Source organism: Astyanax mexicanus, chromosome 3 (genome assembly GCF_023375975.1).
Source record: "Astyanax mexicanus isolate ESR-SI-001 chromosome 3, AstMex3_surface, whole genome shotgun sequence".
NCBI classification, from domain to species: domain Eukaryota; kingdom Metazoa; phylum Chordata; class Actinopteri; order Characiformes; family Acestrorhamphidae; genus Astyanax; species Astyanax mexicanus.
Window position 1 is genome coordinate 45,066,636 of NC_064410.1, and position 23,951 is coordinate 45,090,586.

Sequence of the window (23,951 nt, forward strand, 5' to 3'; positions counted from 1 at the left end):
TCCTTGCCATTCACGTCTGCCTGGATTATTTTACTTAGATTTCACTGAGATTCGAAGTTAAAAGAGGGGAGGAACCCCCCCGCCAAGCATCTGCTGTCCTGCAGGCAGGCCGCCTTGCCCCTCTGCCCTGACCCCTTTTAGCCCACAGAAGCGTAGAGGGGAGAAGTTGAAAGAAACGTGAAAGAAAAGAGAGCGAGGCATGCTTCTCCACTCCCCACATGACACAGGTACGCCAGGTGCTGCAGCACAGGCCCACCTGCTGCCTCTCTTGTCTGGAGAGCATAAAAGAAGACAAAAAGAGCGCAGGCTCAAAAGAGAAACACAATCTTTGATTAAGAGCAGCGGCAGGCGAGAGGCAACACGAGGCGCAGAAGGGTGCGGTGGGCTCCGCACGAGCCAGGTGGGGTCGCTTGTTTGTGTATAGATAAACAATAAGAGGTGTTTTTTGTTTGCGTTTTTTTTTAAAGACACATTGACTTGCTTTTGAAATGGTTTTTGGTGTTACATACTGTTGTTGGTCTGCATAGTCATGCAGAACTATGTTTAAAAAGCTTACTCACGCCATACTCAGTATCACCCCCTGGCAGATTGCAGTTAATGTTTCCCTCTGATGACTCTTAAGTGCAGATTGTGTTTCTGAAGCAACACTGCACAGTAGAAAAGTGCACCACCACGCCTGTCTCAGTTAAACCTTCCTCCAGGGTTTCCTGTCATGTGTGGTTTTGCCTTTCTGGTCTGCATATGAGTTTCATATAAATGTTCTTGTAGTTTTACGGACTTGCACTTGCACACAATGAGAATAAATGGCAGTTAAAGGTGTTGTATACATTTTCAATCCAATACACTTTTTGTTAAATACAATGAAGATTTCATTGCGAGTTTCTAGTTCGTCGCTCTATTTGCGTGCTGGGAAAAAAATCATGTCTTTGTACACTAGCCTATATGGAAAACAAACAAAATGGCTAAGGTCATTATATCTGTGATGTGTTTTGTGGACATAAAGATTTAAAAAGATGTTTATTAGCACAGTAGTACTGCACATATATTAATTGAGCAATAATACACTTGAGGTTCGTGCTATAACATGTAATATTGGCACTGCTGTGCTGTGGTCATAGAGCAGCTCAGCTGTGCCAATATTACACGTTATAGCACAAACCTCGAGTGTATTATTGCAATTTTACCACAGTTCGATTAGCGTTGTTGATTGAAAGATTTTGATTTAAAGAGAACTAGAAAATATGTTATGTTTGCTTATAAATAATCTGCAAGTTAAAATAGTTCCATTGCTGCTCTGTTTGTAGCTGTGCTGTTTGGATTAAAAGTGCTTCATCACTGCTAGGTTGCCTGTATGTGGCAGAGTGAATGAGTGAACGAGTGATAAACATGCCTATAAAATGTATGACAAATGCTTATTATTCTTTATGAATTGTGATTATATTGCAGCATCAGCTGTGTTTATAAGCTGTTTGTGAGTAATAAGAACCTCAAGAAAGCAGCCTTAAAAAAAGCATCCTATAATTACTCATAACCACTCAGGACTTCTGCTTATGTTCAATATTATTATAGCTTATATTAATGTATAATATATTGCAGTATGTTGATGTACACTCTTAAGTAATTTGACAGATGTAAATACCCACATTGGAACATATTAATAGTGAAAGATAAATGATCATTTAGCCCAGATGTGAAACATATTGCCTTATGATGCATTGTTCATAATGCATAATAAGCATGACTATAATGTTACATATTTTTAGAAATATTTATAACCATGTTTATGATGCCTTATAAATGCCTTATGTATTATGAGTATGTTTATATCATATGATTGACATAACATTCTCTGAAAGTGTTACCTATAATTATTGAACTGTCAAACATTCCTATATGTTCAATTAAATACTGTCAACTGGAATTTCCTCTGTATGGGTGTCTAAACTCGTGCATACAGCAGTTTAGACTGACTAACAATACACTTCTTTTGAGGAAGCATTGTGGCTTGCCTTATGTAATACTGATTCTGTAAATACACTTCACTTGTAAACAAACTAGGTCCACCTGCTTCCTCTTTTGTCCGCAGAATATAAGAGGACAGAACCAGTGCAGACTGAAAGGACAAAGCCTGTCTTTGATTCAGAACACTGACGGGTGAGAGAATCAGACACAGAGGCAACAGTTTTTATGCATTGATTTTTTTTTCCTCACATTGTTTACATTATGTATGAGGAAGCACTGCAGGTTTCTTTCTTATGTAATATTGATACGTTATCTGTATACACTCCAGGTGCAACAAACTGCAACGAACCTTACACAGACACACTGCCCTACAAAGAGTTTATAAAGGAAGTGTTTAATCAGTTGCTTTTAATCAAGGTTTTGTAAGTTATACATGCTGCTAATTCAGATGAGTTTGACACTCCCAGTTCTACTCAGTAGGTAAAAAAGCAGAAACTCCACAGGTTAAGAAATATGTGAAATCCTCTCGCAGTCACTGTAGGGTACTTGACTATGACCAGACCCTCTTTTGTTGGGCACACTATGGCCTTAAGTCACTCAGGAGGGTCATCCTACTCTCTACTGCTTCTTCTACTTGAACAGGTCACTTAAATTATTGACCTGTACAGCTCTGGAAAAAAAAGAAGAGACCACTTAGAAATGATTCGTTTTTTTATATTTTACCAAATTGAAAACCTCTGAAATATAATCAAGAGGAAGATGGATGATCACAAGCTGACCTGCTTGTATTTTTGCACCAGGAGTGGCATAAAGTTATCCAAAAGCAGTGTGTAAGACTGGTGGAGAAGAACATGCCAAGATGCATGAAAACTGTGATTAAAAAAACAGGGGTTTTAATGCTCCAAGTGACAATATTTTTATGTAGAATTTGAGATAAATGTTGTCTGTAGTTTATAGAATAAAACAACAATGTTCATTTTAATGAAACATATACCTTTAAATAGCAAAATCAGAGAAACCGATTCAGAAACTGGTGGTCATTTAATTTTTTGCAGAGCTGTATATGCAACTGTGTTGAATGGCCTACGCATTTATGCGTATGTATTAGTCTTACATTTTGTGACCCTCTAACTATTCAAAATACTCAGTGTCAAATTGCTACTAGACTACAAGAAGAAATGCATATCCAACAACTGTGACTTTTTTACACAATACATGTTGGCTCTCAAAATTAACAAGCACATAAATGAGGCAGCCTCCATCTCTCCACATGGTTCCCGTGAACACACTGTACTTTTTAAGATAACATTATTATTATACATGCCACAGATCAGTGATCTTATGTTAAGATACTTTTGAGACCATTACCTTAATTATATTTCCCTAAATATGATGTTATTGTCTAAAGATTTCATTTTTAGTTTTAGTCTCAGTTAGCTGGAACGCAGTCTGTGGTATTTAGCTTGTAAGCTAATCTTAGCCAAGCTGACTGGCTACACTTGAAGGCGTGATTTTGTGACCTGTTGTATTTGCACTTTCCTTCACCCTGACATCATTCACTTAACTTCTCTCTCTGATAAGTTTTAATCTACAACACGCAAGGTTTGTACTGTCATGAAAAAAATAGAAACGTTATGGAGTTTGAAAATAGCAATTTCCAGGCCTGGATAAGTTTTGGAAAAATAAAAATACCCAGAAAGCTTTTGAAAAATCATGGAAATGTGGTGTCCAAATATTTGTTTCCGTTTATTGAGGTGCTCTTTTGTTATCTGTAAATATGTAGCCTAGCAAAGCCTAGCTTAAATAAGGTTAGTTTAGCAAGTGGTCTACAGCAGGGGTCGGCAATTAGTTTTGGCGGGCCACAAAAAAAAAATCTGTTTTTGGAAAATGAAGCAGGTAAACCCAGGAAGAAAGGAAAGAATAAATGAATAAATAAATAAATAAACAAACCGCTCCTCATGCGGGGATCGAACTTGAGTTGTTAGGAACACAGTCCAGTATACTACCGCTGCTCCGGCTAGTGAACTGAGTGTCAGCTGGAAAAAAATGCTCTATAACAAGATAGGTAGCCTGAGAACGGGCGGAAACTAAAGTCACACCGAGCGCGACAGAGACAGGAGATGCGTGTAAACTGAAGTTTGCTAGAAAAGCATTTTTATTTTTTATTTTTTATTTTTCATTAGCATTCATTATAGTTCAAACAACCTCACGGGCCAGATGTTTCGCCCTTGGCCCTCGGGCCGCCTATTGCCCACCTATGATCTATAGATTCACCTCCATTGGGGAAAAAAAATCAGATTTGAGTTATTATTGTGAGGTTTGTCCAGACTTGAACATTTTCTTTGGTAAGCAAAATTTAATGATAAGCTAATGCTAACCAAAGTCTTTTTCCTGGCATTAGATTAACATTTGCAGTTGTTGCACATTTTCTCGCATGGTTGATTTAATATAGTGCACCTTAGGTAAACAACAAACTTTGTTATTGATAAAGCGGAACGTATGCAAAGTGATGTTTAGCAATGCTACTCCTGCCTTCAGTAATACTGTATACCTCACTAGCATTTAAAATAATTCTAAGTAGACACAACCTAACACTCATTTTAATTGTAATAAAACAGGAGCCAAATGCTACTTATATTAATATAATATATAATTTTAAAGCACCGTTCTGCCCTGGACTTATCTGTTCTAGCTGCTGTTTGCTGTTCTATTGAACTCTAGCTCTGAAATCAAGTACATTGTCTTAACAACAGTTATTTGTTCTTGAAAAGGGGATTTCCTGCATTTAAACACATTTAAATACACAGACGTTGAGTATATTTGAATAGGCAAACATACCTCAGGGCATGCTTTGAATGTGACTGGACCTCCATTTGATAGCCTGAGCCCGTAGGGAACGAGCACTCCGCTGGAAAACTGAGGCCCCTTGTGTCTTTATCACTTCTTTCAGGAAGTAACTAAGCTTTTTTTTTTGACTAAAGTAGTGGAATTGGCTGTAGTGCCACTTGACTGGCTGGACTCTACATGCTTGGATAAAGCTAAAGGGCATTAGTCATTACTCTTCAGGAGGGGATATGGCTGTTTTGATTTTATCAGTCTCATTTTTCCACTCAGCTGACTGAAGGATTGGCCACCCCCTTGGCAAAGTTGGGTGAAGTGGGCACTCGTACAGTGGAGCATGGTGCCAGTTCACTCAGTTCACATACATACGTTTGATTAAGCTATTAAGCCTGTTTAATATTGCATTTTATTTGTCATTATTTCTTTTGCAATGGGAGCTTATGTTAAGACTTGAGCAGGTGAGGTAAAACATTGGAAAAGAAGCCGTGCTCTTAGGTAGCAGGAAAAAAAAAAATCAAATTGGTCATCTACCAAAATATTTCTGCAATATATATTGCAGAAAAACAAAATATCACAATATGAGTTTTTTTTTTTTTTTACAGTATTGTGCAGCCATTTTTAGCCTCGCCTTAAAAGCGTTAAGCGTATTGATTTTTCAAAGTCTCCAAAGCAAAAGCATCCAACTGTAGTCATATTGCTTTTTAAAGGTTGTGGAGCACCGTATGACTTTAGCCTGAAGGCATGTCTGATGTTTAAGGCATTTCACCTTCTGTCCAAGTCTGATAAGATGGAGTCTGAGCCTGCAGTCTCAACAAATAGGTATTTCAAGGCATCTGTTTCTTGCTGTGTCTGATGAGGTTTTCTCACATGTTTTTTTCTGCCAGTCATCATCTGCACATGGCTAATGTTGTAGACCCCTCTGTAGCTGTGTTCTTGTACAGTTATTCAGTGTCTGTGTGCGTATGTGTGTGTGTTTCTCTGCTGTGCAGATCATTAGTGAGAGTGCAGGCTGCGGTAGAGCCGGGCTAGGCTGGGCTGGGCTGTGTTAGGCCGGGAGTGCTGACTGTGCCAGAATGCTGAGAGAGAGATTATGGAGCTGCTGTGAGTCAGCAGGTTCAGTCTACTCTCTGCCTGCTCCACTCCGCTCTGCGCTGAACACAGCACTGCTGTAGCGCCGGCTCTTTCCTGGAATCCCGTTTGTAGTGCTGTTTATTATGAATGTACAGGTGCCCGGGGCGAGTCAACCCGTAAGTCAGGACGGCAGCGGTAAAAATCCTAAGCTGATGTTTAGTAGAGGAACGTATGTTTTGTTTAGAATTTTTTTTTGTTTAAGTTTAATGCCTTTATCTGTACAACCGAAATAGTGTACAGATTGCATATTTTAGGAGAATATTTTAGGAGTTGTTTAACTCTGTAAAATGTGTATTTCTGCTGTGTATTCTTTGTATTCAGTTGTTTAGCTTTTAAGTCGACAGTTCATTCATGATATCTAGTAATATGATAAATGTATTGTATCTCAATATTTAAGGACATTTTTAATATACACAGTGTTACGTTTTTACTGCAGATTCTCAGACACTGCTATTAAATTTCACTCCCTCACTTTGTTCAATGATATTCAAAGATTCAGTCATCCAATTAACTCCATCCAATTAAACAGGATTGAAGTTGCACTCTGTTATAAATTGTGTAAGGCGACAAGTATTAAAACAGAAAGTATTAAAATTCAGTAAAGTCTCGTTGGCATGCACCAAATATTGAGCAATAGAAATTTACTTGTTTGAAATGCTGTAAGTAATAACACTATAAAAAATCTCTACTGATCAGTGAAGTTTTGGATGATGTTATGAAATTGCAACCAGCCTGGAGAGAGGTGTTATGTATGTATGTTATGTATTTTCACTGATTGAGCATAAGTTGCGCCTTGTTTTGTTAGTTTATTTGCTGGAAAGTTAATGTGTTTTGTAGTTGCCTTTTTTTTAATCAAGACAAAATAAATTCTACCTGTTTACTTTATAAAAAACTGAAAAAGTGATCAAATTAATTCAAACCTTTGGTGGGGGTCCTTTTTGGCCAAATATTTAAGATTTTTTCAGTTTTGGTCAAAATTTGGTCAACATTTTTTTATTTTTTTATTTTGGTGCATCCCTATAGTGGTGTTATATTGCCCACCCCGAGTCCACACTGCCTTCAGTAGCTATCATTTTAAAACACCATCTCACTGCACAGTGTTTGCAAGCAATAGAGATGCAGGGGTGTAAAGAACCTTTAAACTGATACATCTCTATTCTCTCATCTCTTTTACAAACATGCTTTATTTTGGAACCACAAGTATCTCTTCTATGGCCGCACTCAAAGAACCATTTAATCACCTTTATATTATTAGAAGACCTACTGATTCACAGTCCTGGTCTTGATGCACCACTGCCCTGCATGTTCTAGTGCTTCTCCTGCTCTAGCACACCCAGGTCACCTCAGGAAGGGCTGGTTATTCAGTTCATTAGCTGCATCAGGTGTGTTGGAAACTTAGCAAACTCTAAGAAAGACAACTGGTGGTTTGATGATCTTCACCTGTATCTCAAGGCCAGGTTCAGAATGTAAAGCTGCAAAGTGAACGCATGCGACAGAACGAGTGAAACTTTATTCCCACATGGAAAAATCTTTTCCTGGGATTTTCACTCATCCATACCAGAGTTGCTTTGCACGGTTTGTAAATCTTACTGCCTAATGAGGTAGGCAGGGCTGTAGCATACTCTGCTGATGCTGCTATTTATAGAAAACCTGTCTTCAGCTTATGAAAAGTCTTTTCATCTCACATGCATAAGAGAAAGAAGATCATCAGGAGAACTGAGCGTATATGTATATAATGGATGCTTATCACTTAATAGTACATCATCTTGCCCAACAATCCTGTCAACATTATAAATCATGCCACACGGTTACTCTTTATAAATAAAGAGACTTTTAAAGGATCTTTAAAAAATGTTCATGTGAAGAAGCTTTAAATCCGGAAAAAAGCTCATACGCATCCATTTCAAATATGTTTTTGTGTAACAAAAAATCTTCTATAGCACTTTTGTTTTTAATTCTTTTAAATTAAACATAATAGTTGTCCTGAGTGAGGAGAGGGCAAAATGTTATAATAAATGGCATTAATGTGCTTTTACTACCATTCCTGCAAAGCCACATATACACAAAAGCCACAAAAAAAAACATTGTGTCTGGTAGGTCTCGGGACCGATTTTCTGGCCTCAGCAGCCTTCTCCTAGTAACCTGAGCAATCATGGTGCTGCTAATGGCACTGATACAAAAGCTACTGCAAACATGGAAATACCAGAACAGCAAACTGTGTGTCTGTATCTGATCATTCGCACATTGATAAACAAAAAAAAACCCACATAATTAGGACTAAGAACTAAATAATTAGAACTAAATTCACCAGATTCATCCACCCTAACAAGAGACTGCACCGTGATGCATGTTTTTAAAGTACATATTGGCTTGATCAGTGCAATTACACATTCTCACCAAAAATACACGCACTGGCACGGTCACTAAGAGTGCAGGCAAATATAGTGTTTGGTGTATTGCCAATGGTTTTACATGATACACTTGCTCAACCAGGAGATTAACCCCCAGTCTCTCATGTGGAAAATGGTGTTATCCAATAAACTACACCCATATGTCTACGCACACAAATTATTAATCTGTTGTTCCAATTTTTTTGAATTTGTTGTACCAAAAATTTACCACCCAAAAATGATCTCTATTAATGCCAGTTTACATTTTATGTGTTTAAGATGATGTGTTTATGTATTTTACCTTCCTTTTTCTTTTTATGAAGATTGAATGTTGTAATTATATTAAATGTGATTTTCTCATGACTGTATATCATCGTCCAATGAAAAACATGCATCTCCAAAACAGAAACTTTACAGGAGAGAAAAAAAAGCTTTCCATGGAAGTCAGTGTAAAAAAGAGTTAATTTTAGGTCATTTTGAAGTATTTCTGTTTGTCCGTTCATCAAGAAATTTTGGCACAGTGTAAGGGACATTTTGTCTGTTCAAATTATGTAGTAAACTAAAAATCAAATACTTGTTTTTCATTGGACAGCGACGACTATGGAGGACCAAAACTGCCAAAATAAAATTAAATAAATAAGTATAATGTAAGTAATTCACTCAGTAAATGTAATATGGTGATTAAAATGGTAAATAATAATTATAATTAATTTATAATATATATCTTAATAATTTGTTGTTTGAGTTTCTTTATTAATATTGTTTAATTTTTCTTTTGATTAATTTATTTATTTACATAACTATTTATTTCTGCATTATTTTATTTCCCGATGTATTTATTTCTGCATTCATTTCTTTCCCCATTTATTTATTTATGTTTATATTTCTTTCTTATTGATCTAGGGTATCTGACATCGATCAACCAATAGGAATGCTAAGATGCTGTGACATCATTGCTGGACAGCCCCTTCATTATCATATAAGGACAAGGAAAAACAGAAATAAATAAATTGGGAAATAAATGAATGCAGAAATAAATATATCGGGAATAAATACATACATAAATAAATAAATCTGGAAAAAATTATGTAAATGAATTAATCAAAAGAAAAAATAAACAATGTTGTTAACAATTTATTAAGGTATTTATTTTTGTTTACGTATTTATTTAATTTTTTATTATAATAATTCTTTATCGTTTTAATCACTTTTATTGAGTGGTTTACATATGTTTTTATTTATTTTATTTATTTATTTTGTAATTTTGGTAGATTTGGTTCTCCATAAACGACATGCTTTTTGCCGTTAACCTACAGTTACTTACAAATTGCTCCTTTTGTTTTAATGTTCTCTCAGGACCTGGTACCTATGTCCCTCCTGTGTATGGCCTGGATGTGACAGATGTATCCTGCTGGGAGCAAACGGTCCTCCATCCTGCCCTCGACATACTGAACTGCTTACGGAAGGTCTGATTTCTCTTTCTGGCACGTTTACCCCAAACGACCCATGCCCTGCTCTGTGACGTCACTCTCAGTTCACAGAGTTTGTTGTTGGATTCCTACCAGGCAGCTCAGTTTCTTGATATCATCTGTAAAGCAAATGTGGCGGAGCTAATGATGCCATTATTAGCGCAGGCTTTTAAAGAAGCACTCACGTCTGACCTCCATCAGAATAATGTCTTCGGTAAGCACTCACATCAGTGGGGGAAATGGACACCATTTGTGATCTCAGTAGGAAAGTGGCCAGATTGTGCACTAGTTTTCAGTAGATGTGTGTATTTGCATACTGTAATGCTGGAATGCTTTACAACTCATCACTCCTCTTTCTGTTAAACTGTACAGGGAGAACAGCCGCCCGTTGAGCCAATCAGAGTGGAAGGGGAGGGGCCTCGGAATAAGCGGAGTCACCACGTGTGTGAACTGTGTGATAAAGTGATCATCGGTGACATGGAATGGACAGGTGAGCGCTTCGGCAGTTCTGTTAACTAATACTCAGGTTCATAACATTTTTAATGAATTGTCAAGAATTTGTTGGAATTTCTGCGATTGTCTGATGCTGCTTGATTTTCAATGTTTTATTTATTTTATTTTTTCTTTTATGTTAAGCTCTAAATCTTTATTTGTAAGTTTTATTTTATTTTTCTGATGCTAATTATTTAAGTATTAATATTTAAAGTAATGAAGTCATACTGTAGCTGTATGTAAATTGACTATAAAGTGTTTCATCATAAGAAGACTTTTGGAAAACCCACACCTGTATAAGTTGTGAGGTGATATCTTCTGAATGAAGTTGAACACTGCTTGAGCATTTAACATTCCTTGACCCAAGAGGTCACGTGTGTGCCTGGAATATGTCATAGAGGGCATTACCACCCCCAGTGGACAGCGCAATGAGTGTTAATGATTGTGACCCACAGCGTCTGGCTAGTACGGTCAGTACAATCCGTATTCAATACAGAGAGTCCCACATGCATGCCCTGCTGGTCAGTGCAGCCGCCTTTAAGTTTCATGGAACATGGCAAAACGTCACGTGACGCAATACTAGTTCCTGTCCCATGACATGTGACATGCCAGGGTATTTCATTCTAAATTTGTATTAGGTAGTTTAGCTTCATTTTTGTTTGTTCTAAGTGTCATTGTTTAAAACTTGCTGTTGTATCCTCATTGTGTTAGTGGTGGTGGATTTTTTTTTTATAGATTTGTATCTTCTATATTGGGTTATACAGCTCTGGAAAAAATGAGACCACTTCAGTTTCTCTGATTTTGCTATTTATAGGTATATATTTGAGTAAAATAAACATTGTTGTTTTATTTTATAAACTACGGACAACATTTCCCCCAAACTCCTCCACCAGTCTTCCACACTGCTCTTGAATAACTTTATGCCACTCCTGGTGCAAAATAGTTTAAGCAGTTCAGCTTGGTTTGATGGCTTATGATCATTTATCCTTCTCTTGATTTTATTTCAGAGCTTTTCAATTTGGTAAAATCAAGGAAAAACATCATTAAGTGGTCTCCTATTTTTTCCCAGAACTATGTGTCATTGTTTTTTTTTTATTTCTGCATGTTGCAAACTTTTCTTAGTAGTTCAATTCCAATATATTTTATTGTAGAATTTACTCTTAATTATATATTATCTTTTGGTTGGTTTCTTTTTAATGTTTTTTTTTGTTTCCCTCAATTTATTTTAGTTGAGTAAATATTATTTTATTTTCTCTTTTTTTTGTAATCAATATTAAAGCTGTAGAAGCTTGGCTACACTGAAAATGGAAAGGAAATAATAAAAAATGGTTGATTTGATGTCTGTTACATCAAAAAACTTGGCCTGGTGTTAAATCTAATACCTGAAACTTTATTTTTTTCTTCCCCGTCAGCTCATCTGAAGTCTAAAAACCACCAGCATCATGTGAGGAAGAGGAGGAATGCTGAAGAGAGCACGGAGCATCAGCAGGATGTAGAGTCCAATCTCGCCTCAGCACCAAAATATCCAAAACAGGCAAGTCCTACTACACTGGGTGTGGCCAGCTTGGAGCCGGGCACAGAAGGAACTGGGGATGATGAACAGAATGATCTTTGAGATGCATCCTGGTACTACTTTTCCTTTTTAGTTTTTTGTGCGATAAACTGGTGTGAGTAAAAACATACATGGACTACACTACACATGTGGGAAAAACAGCCTGAGAAACTCTCTCTTTCTCTTTTATTTTCTTGCCTTGCTTTATTCCTGGACTATTCTCAGTTTTTTTTATTGCTGGATTACTACCTGGGATCTTCTGAACTTTGAAACTTTCTCCTTGGATCCTTTTTTTTTTTATTTTTTTTTTTAACCTGGAATCTAAAACATTTCAGGACATTTCAAGAATATATGGAATAATTCAAGTGCAGCATCTTTTCCCCTTTGTGCCTTTTTTGATCTTCCAAAATTCAGCCATATTTTTGTTTTTTGGCCTCATATTTTTTTAAAGACTGCCTTCAGATTGTGTAATATATAACAACATAACTGCTTGAATAATAAGCTCTATAATTAAAGTGTTTTATTTTTTATAAATGCTATTTTTGCCTTCATTGCCTATGGTAACTCAACTCTGTTTACAGCAGCATATGGAATTTCTATGGGTTATGAGATCATACTTTCTCTGATTTCTGCTGGGCACAGTCAGCATTGCTGTGGCAGCCTGTCAGTTATACTCACTTTGTCTTGACTAGTTGAGAAGTTCCGTTACCCAGTATTGAGAGATGTACACATCAGCTGCGTATAATAGCTGGAAGAGATTGTATTTACATTGGTCTGAGTATGTCTGTGTATGGGTGGGTGTGTGTGTGTGGCTGCTCCATGCTGATGTGGGTCATGGCTTGTCTTGGTGGGTGTCTGTGATCACTATGAAAACAAGGCTGATAGCAGGAGCCTGGACGCCTGAACTCTAGTCAGTATGTGTGTGTGTTGGTCGAGTGTGTGTGTTTCTGTGTGTAAATGTTTTATTTTAGGCTCGCAGAGTGTGAGGCCTGGCAGGAAAACCACACTCAGAGGGTTAGCAGAGTTTCCTCTGATAAAGCTTCCTAATCTAGAGGGGAGGGGTAGTATGGTCAAGAGCGAGGACCAGAGGTCACTCAGTTGACCGCTCAGTAAAAACAGCAAGGCCAAAGAATAGAGGCAGTGTGGGCTGACCTACTTAATGGAAACATAAAGGTTATCAGTGATCAGTGGCCTTCTAGGAATTTGTTTTCATCAAAGTGATTTAGTTTTGGAGCTGTGTCTTTTTTTTCCCTACACAAGTCTTTCATGAGATGATCTGTTACTGAAGGTTAAAGGAGAACTTCGGTATAAAATTGACTTTAGGTGTAGTAAAAAGTGCTAAAAGGTATTTATCTTTGTTAAACAGTCCACCACCGCTCTCCTACAGCTTTCTAAAATACAGTATTTTTGTGCTTTTTGCCCAGCATTCTGTACAATGACCGTATTGGGGCATATTTTGCCCTAATAAATCGCATTTTTACACTGTTATCCAGGCTCAAAGTACCTCCACACCTCCTTGCTAGAATCCAGAGAGCCCTGACTTTTAAAAAGAGGCATTAATAACTTAAAAAGTGCACAAGAAGCTTACTAAAAACACTGTTTACATCCCATAAAGCTTCTTTGTAGCTCCAGGCGCCACCATTACTGTACTGATAATGACAGACATATATGCATAGATTCCGCATAGCCTGTGTCATAGACATATATATATATATATATATATATATATACATACAAAGATGGCACCACCCAGAGATCTACCTGCACTATGGGATGTAAACAGTGGTTTTTAATAAGCTTCTTGTGTACTTTTTAATTTATTAATGCCTCGATTTAAGTGTCAGGACTAACTGGATTCTAGCAAGGAGGTGTGGAGCTACTTTGAGCCTGGATAACGGTGTAAAAAAACGATTTATTTGGGCAAAAATGCCCCAATACGGCCGTTGTACAGAGGGCTGGGAAAAAAGCACAAAATTTCTGAATCTCAGAAAGCTGTAGGAGAGCGGAGGTGTGCTATTCAACAAAGTTAAGTTCTTTTTATCGTGTTTTACAATCATTTTTACAGTGGCGTTCTCCTTTAATGAGTGATGCAGGAAATGTGTGTGCAAGTGCAAGTACTTAGTGTATTATTTTTCATCACGTTGTGTACAGTGGGCAGTAGTTGGTGAAATCGAGTGAAACATCATATGTTTACATTTAAGTATAACATAAGAGAAAATAATAAGTTTATTGGGGGAAACTGTATAAACTGTTGGGTGGCATTTAGCATGCCTGTGACCCATTTTAACAGGTGTTTGGTTGTAACCCTTGCTGTGTGTGGATGAGTGTTATCCTCCTGAAAAATGCTGGTTGGAATTTCTTCAATGAAAGGCATCACTTATGGCTACAGGGCTACACGTTACTAGGGGTGACCAACCACCCTATTCTATGGCTTTCCAGATAATCATCAAAGCAGTTGGGGCAGTGCGTCACCCCACAGCAAATACAGGATTGAAGTGTTCACAATGAAGCCTTCATACCTAAACCTGAATTTCCTCCAAGCAGGACCTGGATTCAGTGAAGGTGGCTGTGGGTGGCTAATGGAGGGCGTAGATGGCATGCAATTTTTTGGAATATCCATCCTGCGTTTCTCAGTCCAGTGATGCTTTTCTTTTAAAGTCTCCCAACTGGGTAAAGTGTTTTTTTTTTTTTTTTTTTTGGTCATTATTTTTTTATTGTAATATCAGCAATCAACACGGTACAATTGACTTTACAAGTTTAGATTATATCTATGAACCCACCACCTTTCTTCTCCCCATTTAGCACTCAACCTGCACCCCCTATCCCCCAACCATCCCAAATCATCTTCCCATACCTCCCCACCCATCATAATAATAATCCCAATTCCATATCCCCCCACCCCACCTACCAAAGTCATGATAGCAACATTTTTTTTTTTCATTTTTATTTATTTATTTATTTATTATTATTATTATTGTTGTTGTTATTATTATTATTATTTCTACAGTTTTTTCCCATTTTCTCCCAATTTAGCTAGGCCAATTGTCCCAGGGCATAAAGTGTGTTTGAGTGTGTTATAAGAGACTAATAGTCAGCAATCTTTCACCAAGAGGTACACTACCCACTAAGAACTTTGAGACCCTTTTTATTGGACAGTGGGGTAAGCAAATTTACATACTCTTGTGACAAGACCCCCGAGTCTTATCAGATCATACCTGTAATTATTTACGTATCTGCCTGAGACATAACTCAAGCCCAGTGTTGCAGCAGTCTGAGATGCATTATTTATGATTTTTTTGTGAGCTTGTAATGAATGAGCGATTGTTTTATGCGGTGTGTGTATTGGCCTATTAGGAGCTGACTGGCTCCAATAGACTCCCCCTCTGGTTCATTACACTCTCTTTCACTAGTCTCCCACACTCACGCGCTCTCTCTCACAGTAGTGCTGAATCATGGTGCTGTAGCGTATTTAATTGTGATAATTGTGATAAGTTACTATGTTATAAGTGGAGAACTGGGTCAGACTGGGGGAGTACAGTGTAACAGGGCTAATTAAGCTGTTGACTGGGCTGGGCTGCAGTTTTGGAAGCTGGTCAGTAAAACCGAGCACACGGGCATGCTGGGAAAGCAAAGAGCTCGCATACAGTCAGCTCTTTAAGTGAGCCAGGCTTGAGTTTATTTCTGGAGCACTTCTTGGAAAGAGGTGTGTGCGTGTGTGTGTGTGTGTGTGGTAAGTGAGAGCAAGCAAGCAAGTGTATTTCTATAATTTGGTCACTCCCTGTTTATTTTTTTTTCTTTCTTTCCTCTTTCTTTTGTTCTTGTTCTCTCACTGTTTGTTCCTCTAAAATGTAAACAGCACTTATAGGATTATTGATGTTTGATTAATTGCCTTATACTTGTGTTATGTATAATTAGTTATATATAATATAACCATAGGATTATAGTTAATACTTTTAGTTAGTAATCGATGTTGGAATTAACAATAGACCCCCCTCAAGGTTCACAAGAGCTTTGATTGGCATGACTGTAAGCCGTGAAGTATTGCCATAGCATTATTAAAACAGTAGCAATAACACAGATCAGTAGTAATAACAATCTCTCTCTCTCTCTCAGCAGCAGCAGCAATAGTAGTAGTAAAGGATGCATGCTGCAGATTGCTCTGGACCAAAAAAGCACTTTATTTTAATTCTGTCTCTGTCTCCCTCATTTTCCAAATCCATAGTAGCATTATAGAATTGGATATAATACGTGCAATATTCAATAGTTGTGCATAAATCTAATTAAAATAAAGGTTTTGCCAATTAAACAAATAAATCTTTACACTCTCCAGAGAAATGTTCTACTAGATTTGGTTGCACTGCTATTATGGATGATCACTCCACCTCATAACCAAAATTATTGGTGAGAACACAGAGCATGCTATTCCACTGTTTTACAATTAAGAGGGGTGAGACAGGGACTTTATACCTCTATAGCCCATCCCTGGCATCAGGCTTATTGCTTGTTTGTTAATAATAATGGTGATTATATACTAGTGCATCTCAAAGAAATTGAATATCATTGAAATGTAACTTTATTTCAGTAATTTAGTTGAAAAAGTGAAACCCATATATTATATAGATATATTACACAGAGTGATATATTTTAAGGGTTTATTTCTTGTATTATTAATGATTATGGCTTACAGACAATTAAAAACCCAAAAATTTGTACTTTAGAAAATTAGAATATTATATAAGACCAGTTGGTACTTTTGGCAGTGTGGCCAAAGTGTGGCCAAGTGTGCCAAGTCCTGCTGACTTTGGACTTAACACAGTCCACAGGATATAACACAGTGGATCAACACCAGCAGATGACATGTCTCTCCAAACCATCACTGACCTTCAGTAAATTTTACATTTCATTTGAAAATCGAGGGTTTTAGAGTCTGGAGGAAGAGTGGCGAGAAACACAGTCCAAGCTGCTTGAGGTTAAGTGTGAATTTTCACAATCAGTGATGGTTTGGAAAGACATGTCATCTGCTGGTGTTGATCCACTGTGTTATATCAAGTCTAAAGTCAGTGCCGTGTTTTCCCAGAAAATCTTACAGCACTTCATGCTTTCCTCTGCTGATAACTTTTATAAAGATGCAGATTTCTTTTTCCAGCAGGACTTGGAACACTGCCCACACTGCCAAAAGTACCAATTTATCTTATATAATATTCAAATTTTCTGAGATACTGATTTTTGGGTTTTCATTGGCTGTAAGGCCAATGAAATATGTATTTCATATAATATTTTATTTATTTTTTTCAACTAAATTACTGTAATTAAGTAACTATTCAATGATATTCAAATTTTATGAGATGCACTAAGGTATGGCATAGCATCTGTGTCTTGAGAGCAGCATATTGACTGTTTGTCCTGTTGAAATCTCTCACCGAAGTGTGTGTTCAGAAACGCTAGTGGCACTGGTTGCAGGACCTCATTAACGGGACATTGGCCTGTCCTAGTGCTTGTAATGATGCCCCTCTTTCTCTACGTTTCTCCCTCTCCCTCTCTCTCTTACTCTCTCCCCCTCCCTCAGCAGCAGTTTTTGATCTTTATTCAGAGGTGTGTTCTGGGGTCATGTTGGGAGTTTGTTCAGTCATGCATACTAAAGGTGTTCCTCTGAACTTGTGTGTGTGCACACCATCTGGTGAGCTGTGGCTGTGTGTATCGTTGTGGTTGGTGTTGGACTCTGTCATGGTGCTGCTCAGTGACCACACTCCAGCGTCTGACCCGGCTCGACATTCCAGCACAGAGCTCTCAACTATCGGGACTGTGTTACATAACGCATGTTTAGGTCCTCCGACAGAAGCGAGCTGTTGCATAAGTGTTTCTGAACAGTTTCTGAACATTGCCAGTGCAGAGCGCAGTGTGTTTCACTTTAAAAGCTCCAGATCTCCAAAGATGATGTTTTATATTTTTCTGAATATTTTACGAGATACACTTGAACATTGTACACATAACTGTGTGTCAAATGTGTGGCGAGTAGTTCTGGATCATTGCTGTGGTTTGTGAGCAGCTGGAGTTTTGCAAATGGTGCAGAAATAAAGGTAAAGAAGTTCTACTATGACTGCGCTGATCCATACACATCCTGTTCTAATTTAGGCTCATGTAACAGCAGAGGGGATTGCGTAGGCAGGTCAGCCAGTGCAAGTGTGAGTGAATCCTGGTCAAGTGGTCTCCAGTGCAGCTACTGTTGGCTCGCCTCTCTCTCTCTCTCTCTCTCTCTCTTTTTCTCTCTCCCTCTCTCTCTCTCTCTACGAGACCTAGGTTCAGGGTGGTATTAGGATGCCTTTTGGACTCGTCTGTCAAATCTGCAGATAATCCTAATCCCGTTAGACAAAACAGGCAGCCATCTGGAGCTGGCGAGACAAACACGGCTAATAAACACGCACAGGCCAGACGCGGACAGATACTGTACAGCCACTACAGATAGACAAACACTAGTACATCACTTATAAACAGACGTTTCCATCAGAACACAAACATTCCAGCAATTAGATAATGGCTCCGGTACCATAACACACCAGTAGACCCAACAGACCTGATAAAGCTGTTCAGTTTTTGCAACAGAGTGAACGTGTTCTACTTGTTATTAACCACAGATGGTGAGACACAAACAGTAGACTTACCGTAGTGATAAACAGCTAAATTCTGGTTCAGCGGGATGATGGTGTGTTTTTAGATGTTTCAGGTTAAGACTGAGCTGGATAACAAGACAGTATTTTGTCACAAACCCCAAAAACGTAGTATTTAAACACCCAGTGAATCTTTTTTATTTTGTTTTTCTTAAATATTAGATGCGTGACGAGTGTAAAGGTGTAAAGACCTACTTTTTAGGAACTTTTATTTTTCTTTTAAACCTTCAGAATGTTCATTCCACACTCATCCCTTTTTTGGACATGATTTTTTACCATTTTTTAATAATAAAAAAATATTATTGGTTAATTTATTCCAGACATCATCTTTTTTTAAAATCCATGTTGTGGTGAGATTGCATTAAGGTGTTTATTCTTAAAAACTCATAGAAAAAAAAATGTGAGGACTGCTTAGTTGTGTTGCTTGTTTTGTTATTTAGAGTGTAGCTCACTTTAACTTACAGGCTTTAATACAAATCATCCTTTGAATCTTTCCAATAAGCACAGCTATACACATGCATTTGTTGACGAGCTGAGAGAGACAAAACCAGTATCTGAAGATGATAATGATGGAGATGCCATTGTCTCTTTTTTGAAGTAAGTAGACCATTTACAATGATTCTGGATCTGTTTTTTTTTTTAAGTAAAAAGCTTATTTAGCAGCTTATATTATGCAATATTTCGTTGTTTCTGACACACTTTGTTTTTGTTCTCTCACTCTGTTGTTACTTTTTTTATTGCATGGTTTCATGTTGGCGCAGTAATGACTCAGGAAATATTACACACACAGATGGGCTGTAGCCTCTAACCTTTACCATGCTCACATAACATCATCTTTTTATGAGTTATTTCAAATATTTTTATTGAATCCTGTAGTTCTGAATCTCTTATTACCAAATGCTATTTAAACTGGGTGGATTGAGGAAACACTGTTGGGATTTTCTAGGCTTATTGTTGCTGTTTGTAACAACAATCACAGCTCTTACATTTTATTATACTGCAGATGGTTAGATAAGTAGTGCAGAGTCCTTAGGAACAATGGATGGAAATGTATTGGGGTGGTATAGGCTGGTGAAATTGGGACTTTCTCAGTACTGTTATAGTGTTGGGGCATTTTTTGTCATATTAAAATAGGCTTCCTATTCTTTCTGTATTAAAACAATGATACAATCAATATTCTGTCTAGTCCTGATATACGTGTTGGTTACGTATTCAGTGTGGAATTCTGTTTATTTCTTTTTGTTTGGGCAATATTTTTTTAAATGATTGTAATTTTAAAACCAATTAATGCCACTAATGTGGTTATAATATATTAACAGCATAATCCAAGTACACCCCATTTGAGCCCAGACCCATTTCTGAAAATTGATACAAAATTCAGCACTACTAATTATCTGATGAATTGAGTGAGCAGCTCATTCATGTTTTTGTATCTTCAGCGGAAGACGGTAAATATGTTTAGGTTAAAATCCTGGTGTAATGTAAATGAAACAACAATTTCATAACTTGTATTTTATTTATTTATATTTTTAGAAATCAGGTCAGAACCAAAGGCCCTTTAATTAAAGTGTTTAAATTATTGAAATGGTTGGAACAGAGCTATAGAAGCAAATAATACACTTTTAAAATGAGAGAGTTTTATCTCAAGCATTAACCCACCACTGCTACATTCTATACATAAGATCCAATCTACAAACACACACTGTCCTGTGATGGTCTCAGGATGCGACACGCACATCACTATGAGATCTTGAGTTAAAAGAAACAATGAAGTTTTAATGATTTAGAAATGTTCAGACATAGGATAAAATGTTTTTTTTAACAAAGTTACATACTATCTTATTAATATATATTTTTTTCCTTGCTTAATAAAAACAATGAGCAATATTTTAGTCAGCAAAACACTTTTTAAAATACAGCTCTGGGAAAAATTAAAAGACCACTTAAGTTTCGGAATCATTTTTTTCTGATTTTGCTATTTATAGGTAGATGTTTGAGTAAAATGAACATGGTTGTTTTATTCTATAAATTACAGACAACATTTCTCCCAAATTCCAAATAAAAATTTTGTCATTTAGAGCATTTATTTGCAGAAAATGAGAAATGACTGAAATAACAAAAAAGATGCAGAGCTTTCAGACCTCAAATACACTGTGTTCCAAATTATTATGCAAAAAGTGTTTAGGAGTGATAAAGTAAGATTTTTTTTGTTTGTCAGTTAAACTCATTGATGGTGATGTGTGTCAGGGCTCTTTATATCACTGAAAGCAATTGCAGACACCTGTGCTAATAAGTTTGGCAGGCGTGTCCAATTAAAAGCAAGACTACTTAAGAAGGCTGTCCCACATTATTAAGCAGCCTACATTTTAAGCCAAAATGGAAAAGAAAAAGGATGTGTCGGCTGCTGAGAAGCAACAAATTGTGGAGTGTTTTTGTCAAGGCATGACTACAATCAACATTGCCAAGACACTTCATCATGATCATCGCACAATCCAGAAGTATGTAGCTGACTCAGAGCACACACGTGTACGTGCTGATAAGGAAAAATTGAGGACTCTTTCCAACAGGCAATTACAACAGGTTAAAAGAGCAGCTGTAAAAATGCCTTGTCATAGCAGCAGACAGGTTTTTGAAGCTGCTGGTGCCTCCAACATCCCCCGAACAACAAGATGCAGGGTCCTTCAGAGGTTTGCAGCTGTGCATAAGCCATCCTGTCGACCTCCTCTATCCACTGCACACAAGCAGAAACAGCTCCAGTGGGCCAAACAATACATGAAGACTGACTTAAAAACTGTTTTGTTCACCGTTGAGTGCCGTGCAACAATCGATGATCCTGATGGATGGAGTGGTGGATGGCTGGTTGATGGACACCCCATGCAAACAAAGCTACGGAGGAGGTGGAGTAATGTTTTGGGCTGGAATCATGGGGAGAGAGATTGTCGGGCCCTTTAGGATCCCTGAAGGGGTAAAGATGGCCTCCATAATGTTTGTGGAGTTTCTCAAACAGCACTTCCTGTCATGGTTCAAGAAGAAGAACCGTGCATTCCACAGCAAGATCATTTTCATGCATGATAATGCACCGTCTCATGCTGCAAAGAACACATCTGCATCTCTGGCTGCTATAGGCATAACAAGGGACAAACTTATGGTGTGGCCCCCATGCTCCCCTGACCACAACCCCATTGAGAACCTCTGGAGCATCATCAAAAGGAGTGTCTAGGATGGCGTGAGGCAGTTCACATGTAAGCAACAGCTCTGGGAGGGTATTCTGTCCTCATGCAAGACAATTGAAGCAGATACCATCCAAAACCTGACAAATTCAATGAACTAGAGAGTTCAGAAGATCCTTTCGAACAAGGGGTCCTATGTGCAAATGTAACATCACCTAGAATAAAGTTTTGACTGGAAAACTGTTTGATTTCAGTTTGTAATAACTTGCTAATGCTTATAATTTCACAAATGACCATTTTTTTGTTATTCATAAAAATGAAAAGGTTGAAAACTCTGCTGTGCATAATAATTTGGAACATGCATTTTGAGTGCATTTTGAGTGTATTATTTTTTTTTTATTATACTGTTATCATTGGCAGTTTGTTCAAAAATCTTTCAATTGTACTATAATAGTTGATGACTGGAAAATTACAATAACTGCAATTCATATAGGTAATTTTGGAAAATCTGAGAAAATATTATTTGCATAATAATTTGGAACACAGTGTAATGCAAAGAAAACAAGTGTATTCTCAAAGTTTTGAGAGTTCAGATATCAATATTTGGTGAAGTAACTCTGGTTTTTAATCACTGTTTTCATGCATCTTGTCCTGTTCCCCTCCACCAGTCTTGCACACTGCTTCCTCTTCCTCTTGATTATATTCCAGAGTTTTTCAATTTGGTAAAATTTAAGAAACTTATAATTTTTATAAAGGGTCTTTTATTTGTTTTTTTCCCAGAGCTATGTATCCATATATTGTTAGATTAGTCAACAATGTTGCCGTTTTTTCTTCTTTCTGTATTGTATTATTCTGTGCTTTTTTGGTAATTTGCTGATCTTAATTAAACATAAATTGTGAAACCATGTGACCCTGGATGAAGACATTTCGCAACTTTTCATCTGTGAATTCTTCAGAAGGTCAGCTTTGCTATCGGTCTGCGTTCACCATCCCAAGGCTAGAATTTGTAACATTCTTCAGTCAGCCAACTTCTCAGCTGCGGCTGAATTCCGGGCATGCGTGCAGATGTTTAGTCTGTTGGGAGAGTATGTGCTGTGCTGTGCTGTACTGTGCTGTGCTGTGCTGCTTTGTTTTGCTTTGTTGTTTTTTTCTGGGCTTTAAGGAGGGATGTGCTGGGAAATGTTCTGTGAAGTTTCTGTGCTTTAGGTCTGTGACTGTGGACAGTGTTTGGGAGATTGGTTGTGGAACGCTGTATGAGGCAACAGTACCTGTGAGATGCACTGGAGTCCAGTTACATAACAAACCTCACATTGCATCAGTGTCAGGCAGGTTGAAGTGAGGTTACACTCAGATTCAATCGTCTGTGCTGTGGAAGAGCTGTAGGAACACAGTGATGTGTCAGGGTGGGATCAATTTTAAGATGGCTTTTCAACTGTGCGACATTGATTTTGCAATGTATAATACATATAATTCCTTGTGCTGTAAGGATCAAACCTTCAAGAGCAATATCTGTTTTTTTCCCTCTGCTTCCCTCTGAACTTTCATTGGCCTATCAATGCTAGGGCTTGAATGCAGTTCTGTGTACTTTTGTAGCTACTATTGTTGTAAAGTTGGAGAATCTTATAAAGTTTTAGCCTGATCTTTGTGTAAAGTTGCTACATAATGTTTTCATTTTATTTCTAGAACTAGATGGGTGATGGTGGGTGGGTTGGGTGAATAAGAAATTGACAGAGTGATCATAGTTCTCCTTCCAACTAGGCCTGCAACTAATGATCATTTGTTTGATTAGTTGATTAGTTGTGATTATTTTTAGTTATGCCCCCCATTTGTACTTCCCCCTGGTGAGGACAGCTAAACATTTAGACCCCAAGACCAATTTTGCAGTACATTTTGATAGTTAACATACCTATATTAAACGAAAAATTACAAATTATATTATATTATAGGAAACAACTCAATCACACAAACAGAATTTAAGTGTTCATGGTATGACCGTGTGTTGAACTTCCTTTATACAAATCTCCCGGTGTAAATACAGTTTAACATTCTGAAGCTGTTTAAAACAGTCTTTCTGTTGGCTGGGACTGTGTACCTTTGTGACCAACGACCCTGCTGCTGCTGTTTGACCCTACATGGACTGTAGTTATCAGTAGCTACTCACTCTTGCTGACCAGCTATAGGAGCCCTGAGAGAGCACAATTGGTCTTGCTCTCTCTGGGTGGGTAGATGGCTCTTTTCCCCCCACATCACTCCAAAGGGTGATGTCGATCAGCACAAGG

The 23,951-nt window shown here is 37.5% G+C and overlaps 1 protein-coding gene across 1 annotated transcript in view; it reads left to right on the top strand.

Moving 5' to 3' along the window:
- trit1 (tRNA isopentenyltransferase 1) overlaps window positions 1-12,371 on the top strand; it is a 65,322-nt gene extending 52,951 nt beyond the window's left edge. Inside the window, exons 9-11 of the mRNA XM_007249276.4 lie at window positions 9,681-9,790; window positions 10,166-10,283; window positions 11,698-12,371. Coding sequence (XP_007249338.1) covers window positions 9,681-9,790; window positions 10,166-10,283; window positions 11,698-11,900 — 431 coding nt within the window. The 3' untranslated portion in view covers window positions 11,901-12,371. The remainder of the gene's footprint in view (window positions 1-9,680; window positions 9,791-10,165; window positions 10,284-11,697) is intronic.
- Window positions 12,372-23,951: the final 11,580 nt, after the last annotated feature.